The sequence below is a fragment of the Aphanomyces invadans genome (assembly GCF_000520115.1).
Source record: "Aphanomyces invadans strain NJM9701 unplaced genomic scaffold supercont1.44, whole genome shotgun sequence".
Classification (NCBI taxonomy): Eukaryota; Oomycota; class Saprolegniomycetes; order Saprolegniales; family Verrucalvaceae; genus Aphanomyces; species Aphanomyces invadans.
This window is the reverse complement of record NW_008580189.1, coordinates 488,977-497,956: the sequence shown is the minus strand read 5'-3', so window position 1 is coordinate 497,956 and position 8,980 is coordinate 488,977. Positions and strand designations below refer to the sequence as shown.

The following is an 8,980-nucleotide window of genomic DNA, read 5'->3' as shown; positions in this document are numbered from 1 at the left end:
TCTTGAAGCCGTCGGGGCCGTCCAAGTTGAATTTTTTCTCGTCAGAAAAAATGACATGCATCCAGTCGTCTTGTGCGTGCGCCATGGCCCACTCCAGGCGCAGTCTTTTGTGCTCTGGCGTAAGGGGCAGAGTCTTCTGCATCTTGGCGTACGTCAAAAAGTCGCATTTTGACAGAAGTCGCTGCGTCGTACGCGTGGAGCATTCGAGCTTCAATTCCTTGTTCAGTTGTGGGGCACTGACGCCGGTCCGACTGGCAGCACGCAAGACTTGTCTTGTTTGGCGCTCGCTCAGCGCACATGGGCGTCCCGGCCGTTTTGTTTGCCGACCACGGCGGCGGAGACAACGAGACACAACGGAGGGCGACTTGCCAGTGATGCGGCTGATTGATCTCATTGACATGCCGGCCTCACGCAGGCCCATGATGCGGCCACGCATCTCTTCGGTCATGCGTTGTCGTGGCATGATGGAAAGTGACTGCAACCCAGAATGAAGAGGCGTGTGTTACACACATTCTAGAATGTTACAATCACTCATAATATGAGTCTTTGTATCGATCAAAGTGTTCCATGATATTGTCACAAGGCAGAACTTGATTGTTGTATGGAAACACGTTGTAAATTGTCAATTTTGGAGCCACTAGGTAGAGTCACGCGTCACACATGCAAATGCACACGACATATTCAAACAGCGACTCCTAACTCCCATTCGTTGCTGAGATATCACAAAAAATGCCAGTGTTCCCTAGTTGTTGACGCTGAGTGTATTGTTGATTTGATACGAATTTCCGGACGACTGTCAATCGAATCACGCCAACCGAACCTATCACAAACCTCGCCCATTGGCTAGTTCTAAATTTGAGCAGTTTGATTGGCTCCTCGTTTCGAAGTCATTCCAGGAAGAAGTAACCATATAGGCAATGCATCACCGTGTTGGGGCTTGCATGCCGGTGGACCGCAGATTCAATCGCGCTCATTTCCGTCGACAGTGAAGAAGTGCTTTGTGCTTTGACTGTGCAATGCATCAGCCAATCAAATCCTTACGCGAGATTTGAGATTGGTTGAAGAAATCAATCGATATCCGGAAATTTGACTCGAAAGCACAATATATAGTATTGCTAATTTCCAGAGAGCACATCTGCTATCGAAAAATCCGTCGATAAAATTCCGCATCAAATCGTCGTGACACGAAAAACGTTGTTCAATTCCCGAGCCCCCCGTCTGGCATCCCATTTTCGTCGTTCCCAGTCGACGGCAATCTTGATCCTGTTCGACCTGCCCCCGCCCGATCCACTTCCACACATCACCTCTAAACGTTCAACGGAATTTCCGCCTCGAGTATGACCAACAACATTTCCGAATATTTCGGCAGGTTAATTCCCTTGGATTCTATTTTTTCAAATATTTCGCGAAACCGTCGCCCACAGGCTCAAGTCATGTATTGCCGTGCTGCCATCGCGCGATGGCAATGACGCAACCTTCGATAATCCGTTCGACGAAGGACTAGGTCAAGCTATAGGAACAGGGAGAGCACAAGATGACGACGTCGACTGTCGTTTGATACCCACTCGTCTAGCATACCACAACGACATCACAAACCGCCAAGTGTCCAAGGCACGATGGTCCACCAGGCGCGCGCCTATGACAACAAGTGGCGACGAGGTGTTCGTGCCTCTCAGTATAACTCGGTCAAGATGACCCATACGAAGCAGTGTGCCGCCGTGTTGAACGACTCGGACCCTCGCGTCGATAAGATGTACGTCGACCACGCATGCGACAACTTCCATGAACTCCAAGTCCGAGGTCATCAGCATCCTTAGCCCATCGCACTGCCAAGCGGCATCGACTTCCTCCAAGCGAGGGGACTCCTCTAGCCACCGCGTATGGTGTGGGGCCACACGACGTGGCAAGAATTGGCAGAACATGATGGAGTCCGCCTTGACCACTACGGGATCGATCAACACCGCGTGCACACGATGCAGCGCGGTGGCCCACGCGACTCATGCGCATGAGTCACTCCCCACAAGACAACACGAGCGATGCACTCAACGAATGCTGCGAGGACGCGGTCGACCGACCACCAGGGCAGACACGGTGCACTCTGATTTTCATGCAAATTTCTCCACGTCCACGAAAACTCGAGTACACTTTGTGGCCAGCTCTCTCTATGCGGTCAAGCTAGCTCGTTTGAATCCCATGCACATGTGCGACAACGCGAAAAACGACACCACGTTCGCCGTACCTGTGTGGGACGCACCAGGCTGCCGGAGACTGCATGTTCGATGATCCGACGACTTCCAACCTGTCATGCAAATGTACCCAAGGTACGTTGCCCACGTGCACTGAGTGTCCTACCACCGGTCGAAGGGTATTAAGTTGCAATGCCAACGCCCCATGGCGACGGCCTCATCCCGCAATTGCAGCGAATCCATTCGTGTCGAGGCCCTACGCTGAGTTGGCAGTGCATGCGTACCCCGCCGGTGATGGACTTGCAGTCCTTCCAAGAAGATAGGTTTGCAGGAAATAATGCGGGCTCGCGTTCGACAACGCAGAGACCTTGATGCCCGTCCAAGATTCTCGTGAGTTTTTGCACATTGCGCTGGACTATCAAGGTTGCATCAGCGCGCTCAAGATTTCCCTCGCCGTCCGTCGTCGTGGAATGCTCGTTCCTAGAGCGTTTGCATCTCTGTGCAGCCCGCATGGACGTCGCGAGCGTCATTGCCATGATTGGCGACGACATGTTGCTGCCTGTGACAACATTTGCCTCGATGCTGCCCGTCGAATGACAGACGTCGTGGAGGAAATGCTTTACTAACATCCATGCTCGATGCAATTTTCCGTGTCATGGTCGCCATGATTCTCTCAAGAAACGATCCAACTCGAATTCCATGACGCCGGTCAACGCCAAGGCTACTATCTGCCTTTGCAACTGCGTTTTCCACCGTCGCATCCTACGCTGCCATGTTCTGCCTTGCCGCATCACAACAAGTGGCGTCACGACCGGTTTGAACCCCCACGGAGTGTGGTCTCTTAATCAGCACCAAGGGAATCATGTTGCGGACAGGCTTCCGGCGCGGCGAAGGAGTCGTCCCAACGACACGTGGGGCTCATCCAACGTTTGCCACGGAACTCGAGACGGGTGTAGTCCGGGAGCCACCTTCCACACGACATGTTTGGCCAGTGCGCGAGTCCCTGCAACAATTCCTCCGACTTTCGTAAGCGGCACCGTCGATGATAGCCATCGAATCGAGTGAGAACATGCCATGGCATATTTCTCGCGGACTTGAAGCCCAGTGGACACTGGTTGCACCATCCAGGACAGCGCTGACTCGCCAGCACTTGTGCATTCAACATTGGCAACCTCTACTCGCACCAGTGGCATGTCGTAGATCGAGTGTATTGAGCTATATTGCAGGTCGTCCATTCAATCCACACACGCGCAAGATGTGGTCGGCGGCAGGCACGGAGCACGGGGCGCGTGGTGCGGCATGTGGGACGTGGGCAGCCGCGAGGTCAATCTTCTTTTGAAGCACGTACATGAGTGGGTATGTCTCCGGGAGGCCGAGTGTTGCCGTCCAGTGCGTCATGATGGAATGGCAGAGGTCGATGAGCCGAGTCCAGTCGTGCCGTTGTTGCGCAAGGTCGAGGTCTGCTAGCCACGCGTCGACGACGTTGGTTTGGTCGGAAGCGTCCGGTTCATGGAAGCAGCGACTGCACTGGCACGCAAACTCGAATGCTTCCTGGAGGCAGCGCTGTCGGGATGGCTTTGGCTGGAGAAGAGAATACCCCAGCACGTCCAGGTACGAGTACGAAACAAGTGTGCCTGCCGAAATCCATGGTCAGCACAGCGTGCTCGGCGGGAGCCATCCGTACCAGGCAACAGTGGCGTCACGGCGCGGAATTCAAGTGCGTGCGTCTTGATGTTAAAGCAAGGGAATGCAGTTGGAGCGCACGAGTGATTGAACATCTACAACATGCCCCAGCGCGTTCATTCAACGATGCATACAGTCGACGCACGACGGCCAACAAAACCCCACGCGGCAACTGCACGTGCAACCATACAACGTGGACAGGCCAGGTAGCAACGCACGCAATCGTGAACAGACGAGCGGGGATCGGTCAATGTGTGCGTCCGCCCGAAAACGGCAGAGACGCAGTCACTTAACCTCGCCGCCCTCCTCCACTTCGACTGAATGAAAACGACCAGAGTCGATTTCCATCCATGCACAGACAAAAGGGCCACACAGATGCGCGCCGTGAGCACACTGGGTGTCGAGGTTGGCAGGCCAGCTTTCAATGGACGGCACAGCCACACGTCGCTTGGCCAGCCACGCATTCAATCACAGCCAGATATCGACCCAAAAGGCTGCACACACGACGCGTGAGAATGTTGAGAAAGTACCTTGGCCGCGTCGGGAAACAGACCCAACCCGAGGGACGGCGAGGCCAGGTCGACAACGATCGGGTGGGCATTGAATCGGACTGCTCGGTAAACGTCCAGAACGTGCGCTGACGTCATCCACGCCGGCGAGCGCTTGATGGCTCCAAGCAGGGTCTTGGCTACCGCTAAGTAATCTGCCTCGTCCTGTTTCGCCAACGAGTACGTGGTCAGGTCTTGGATCACGAATGGATTTTGCATTTTCACTTCCATGGCCAACACCGCCAGGACCAACCGTGTCTGTAAATCAGCAGCCGCTGCGTCGGGGTCGTTGCTGCGTATTGGAGCAAGTTGCACGAGCGCGTCACACTCGATCGTGTGGGTGTCGATGTCGGCGCGCATGCAGTCCCGATCGCAATACCGTGCCACTTTGCAGTCTGCGCATTGCACGACGCGGCCGCGAAGTTTGGTCAAGCACATGTGGCAGTGCGACGCGACGAAACCACGACTTAGTGCTACCGCGAACGCAGGTGTGGCAAACACAACGTCGCCAACGTCGACAGCAACCGTTGTGGCGGCCTGGACGATGGCACTGTCAGGACATCTTGACAAACAAAACGGACTTACCATTCGGCCAAGAGGAGCTGCCGCAGTGTGCAAGCACAAGTTGTCGCCTGGCACCCGTGCCGATGATGCGACTGGGGCAATGTCCTGGCGAATGGAGGTTATGCGGCATCTTCCTCACGAATGTGGTCTACCTTGGAGAGCGGAATCCATTCAGTCGCTGCCTCCGAGCCAATTCGTGCTGGCCGCTGCACCTTGACCAGTTCAGCGTCGTCCAGGCGGCACAGCACAGGCGCTACACAGCCCCATGCAGGCACGACGACGTTGGCCGCCATGGGGCTTGACGGCAAGTTTGGAAAACCACAAAACGATGCCATTGGTTTATTATCCACAACACGACACGGAATACCCAATGAAAATGGCTCTTCACAGGTGGGACCTCGTTGATTGGACAAAATATTCCCCATGTCAGCGTGTTATGACTCTTGGAGTTGAGCAATTGGATTGGTTAAAATACATCGTCATGCATCCAATCCCCATTGCATTCCTTGGACATCCCGACATCGGATTGGCTGTATAGTTTTCAGCGGCAACTCGAGCATCCGCGCATGCCGCCACGTACGGGAACAGCAGAGGTAGACAAGATTACAGCGACGTGCCCAGTGAATGGGACGCTGTGGAAGCTCAGCAAGACCCTCCGACAAGCGTGTGCCTTCCACTCTGCACTCCTGGCGTCGGAGGAGAGCTTTCCGAAGCCCATCCCTCGTCGTGGTTGTTGCATTCGCTGCTACACGCCTTCCCCCTCGACGACACGCTCTTGAACGCATCCAACACCGCGACGTTGCGCCGACAGCAGCGGCGCAAAGCCATAGACGGAGTTTTCCCGAGTTTGTGATGCATGCTCGCACGGTGGTTGATGGATTTTGCTGTATGAAGGCGGCAGCAGCACCCGCCACCCAATTGGCGACATCGACGCTTGACGTGTCGCCTTGTCTACAGATCCGGCGCGCCATGGACGCGTACCTGTCATGCGCCACGGAAGCAATATGCACAGATCATGCAACTCCGTTCGCGCTTCAGGAGCCCACCAGATAAAAGTTGGAGTGCGACGACGCTTTCAGAGACTTCGCCGCTCGAATCGCAAACGACGACTCGCGCCTACGTATGCTGGATTGGACGCTTCCGTGCGGCGAAATCTCGTCGCGGACCGTCGACAACACCCGCGAACGCAAAGCTGACGACACTGTGCCTGCCACCGACTAGGACAATGTGTGGCTGTCCGATGTTTCGAGCCGCAGCGTGGCCATGACACGGTCGAACAAAGTGCCGATCCAGGTCGAGTTGCTTGTCAGGTTTTGAACAAGCGAAGCGACGACGATCGATGTGCAATATATGCTAGGAATCATTCTTGGGGCGACGACGGCGGCGCTGCTTTGAATGCCTTCGAGTTGCTTGCAACGCATTGTCGCGGCGTGTATGGCCGAATGGATTCAAATGCGCTAGGTGTGCCCGGCGTGCTGGCACGTAGGTCTACGGGACCACCCCCAGCCGAATTTCAATGGTTTCCACAAGCGCGTCGTCCAGCCCGCCGCCAGCGTTGGCGGTTCTCGGAACCGTGTGGTTTCGGTCGCCACCCCACCCTCTCGTTCGTTCCCGAGTGTCCGCTCGCACGGCGACGGCTCGTGGTTTCGATCGCGGCCCAGGTCAAGTGTTCAGCTCTGGCTGGGGTACAATTTGTTGTGTGTGTGTGGGATGGGGGTGGCACGGTTGAACCCAGTGCGGCGGTTCTCGCCGTGTTGGGTAACCGCGATCGTGCTAACGTCCGCTCGCCTCGTCCAAACCGACATCTGGCCTGCCCACCACGCTCCACGGGTACACCGGCCTCGGCTAGCGCTACCCACCGTCCATATTTCATACACGAAGCGTCCCCGCGATGCTTCGTCCCACGGCTGGCGAGATCTCGTCACGTCGGCGGCGAGCAACGCAACATGACTTTCGGTAACATAGTCCAGACCAGCCTCGGGATTTTTTGACTCGTCGTCAGCCGAGTGATCGGCGATTGGCCAGATGCCGTAAGTGGGTTCGGCCACCTGGCTGGCCATTCCACATCGTGATGGCGACGCTGAGCACGCCGCGGCTGCCGATGGTGGCCGGGACTGTCCACGCGATGCACATGCACCACGTCGTGTTCAAGATGGAAATGGCGAAACGCGCGGCCGCCGCCAACAAAGTGATGCTGCGACAAGCCACGCGGCGCAACCGCAGCAAGCTCAACCAACGCCGGTACCGGGCGCAGCAAAAGCACACGACGGATCGGCTCGAGTGCACGATCGAGACGCTGCGGACAGAGATTGCGCGGTTGGAGGGCCGCGTCGACGTCATGCGCCTCGCCGTCCCTCCCTCGCTCCACACGCTCGACCCAGAGTGCAACCTGAGCAAGGAATACTTTCGCCTGTTTGCGCACGGGTATTGCGTCGACCCAGCGCGGTCCGAGCACCGCACCCACGTCGACTTTTTAACGAGCATCACGACCGACGACCTCGTGTTCATGGGGTGTGTCGGCCGCGACAAACTGTTTGAGCAGTGCATGCTGTACGTGACCACGTTCGAATCGTACGCGATCGAACTGCACCGCCTCCACGTCGCGGCGTATGCGCCAAACGTTGTATTGCACGCGGAATCGACGCTGCATCTACGCATATCCCGTGACTCGATTCGATTCCTTGTCCCCCGCCTCTTGGAGAACGAGGCGCTGGTCCAGAAAATGGTGGGCCGCGTGCTGCACTTGCCGTTGCATCGGCGGTTCGTGTTTGGAAGCGACCTCAAGGTCCAAGAACTTGGCACGACCGCCGACACGACCCAGGCGCTTGTCAACCTCCTCGGCAACCTCGAAGACACACTGACGGTGCTGCGCGACTTTCAGATTTGCGAAGACGCTCAGCTCAAGCCTCTCCCACCCCCAGCCGACACCCGTAACGGGAATTGACAACACCACGTATGCATATCGTGCGAAGCTAGCACAGGTCCACCGCGTCGATCCATCTCATGGGTTTTTCGACTTGCGTTTTGTTTACCACACTGGCTCACACTGGCATCGAGTGCACGGTTGGTGCCTCCGCTGGAAATGGAAGCACCCCGTGCCCTTGTGAGCGAACGGATTCGGCATCGCCGTGTCGACGGCCGGGAATATCTTTGGTCACAAGAACGAGTCTGCAAGCAGCGCTGTCCTGCGCTGGGAAGCGCCGCCCCCCCTGTAACTTGCCTGTGTGTTGCACACACTGTCGTTCCATTCTGGCGTGACGTGAGGTGGATGTCGAAGATGAGAATTCATTTATCTTTCAGGGGAAATATGAATGGAAAACGATTTTTCGTTCCATTCACAGCCGAGCCCGCAAGTGCGACCACAACGCGGAAAGGGTAGTTCACCGCTTCATCCAAGACGGAGCTCGATCAGTGGAGGGGGAGCCCATCCATTGCTGCTGGCATTGCTCGTCGCAATGCCATGTCGCGGCAGGACGAAGTGACGATAACGAATGCTTTACACCACCGCCTATGTTTGTGTGTACTATTTCATGCGTCAGACGCTTTGGATACATTGTACTTGAGACATTTACAGTGCGCGAAATGCTTAAATATATATGCGCACATTGAAATCTTCAGAAAATCGTAATGGATGTCCGATAAAGAATACACCAAGACTTCGACGATTGTTTCCCATGAAGGATATTCCTACAAGTTTCTCTGGAGTAAATTGCTACAGTGCAATACAGCCCGTGAGCTTGAATTTGCCAGCATTTAGGAGTATGGTTGAATTTACCCAGTCTGAGGCATCGGATATACTTGTATGCGCACTGCGTTTTAAATATTCTAAATGTCAAAATACTCATTCAATATGGAAACACAATGGTGTGAGGGATTTGGTCAATGAATAGGCAACGGCATCCAAGTTGTCTCAAGCTTTCAGGCATCGAAATGGACCAAATTTTGGCTTAGAAGCACGAGAAGATATCCAATCTTGAGATTGGACGTCGACTCAAACTA

At 55.3% G+C, this 8,980-nt stretch overlaps 4 protein-coding genes across 6 annotated transcripts; 3 read left to right on the top strand and 1 right to left on the bottom strand.

Moving 5' to 3' along the window:
- Positions 1–1,413: 1,413 nt before the first annotated feature.
- H310_12891 (hypothetical protein) lies at positions 1,414–2,627 on the top strand. 3 transcript variants are annotated; one of them, XM_008880139.1, is made up of 3 exons: positions 1,414–1,753; positions 1,818–2,321; positions 2,365–2,627. In XM_008880139.1, the coding sequence occupies exons 1-2, from the start codon at positions 1,617–1,619 to the stop codon at positions 2,281–2,283; spliced, it is 603 nt and encodes a 200-aa protein (XP_008878361.1). In that variant the 5' UTR covers positions 1,414–1,616; the 3' UTR covers positions 2,284–2,321; positions 2,365–2,627. The 3 variants fall into 3 exon arrangements, with proteins under 3 accessions (XP_008878361.1, XP_008878363.1, XP_008878362.1); XM_008880141.1 differs by having other exon boundaries at positions 1,818–2,627; XM_008880140.1 differs by having other exon boundaries at positions 1,414–2,321.
- Positions 2,628–3,309: 682 nt separating this feature from the next.
- On the bottom strand, positions 3,310–5,294 carry H310_12890 (hypothetical protein). The gene is made up of 5 exons (XM_008880138.1): positions 5,134–5,294; positions 5,003–5,086; positions 4,400–4,954; positions 3,871–3,964; positions 3,310–3,820 (listed from the first exon to the last, which is right to left on the bottom strand). Exons 1-5 carry the CDS (start codon positions 5,272–5,274, stop codon positions 3,402–3,404), a joined length of 1,293 nt encoding a protein of 430 aa, XP_008878360.1. The 5' UTR covers positions 5,275–5,294; the 3' UTR covers positions 3,310–3,401.
- A 238-nt stretch (positions 5,295–5,532) lies between these two features.
- Positions 5,533–6,364, top strand: H310_12889 (hypothetical protein). Its single transcript, XM_008880137.1, has one exon. It carries the CDS (start codon positions 5,606–5,608, stop codon positions 6,032–6,034), a length of 429 nt encoding a protein of 142 aa, XP_008878359.1. The 5' UTR covers positions 5,533–5,605; the 3' UTR covers positions 6,035–6,364.
- A 611-nt stretch (positions 6,365–6,975) lies between these two features.
- Positions 6,976–8,317, top strand: H310_12888 (hypothetical protein). The gene has a single exon (XM_008880136.1). The coding sequence runs from the start codon at positions 7,053–7,055 to the stop codon at positions 7,923–7,925; it is 873 nt and encodes a 290-aa protein (XP_008878358.1). The 5' UTR covers positions 6,976–7,052; the 3' UTR covers positions 7,926–8,317.
- Positions 8,318–8,980: the final 663 nt, after the last annotated feature.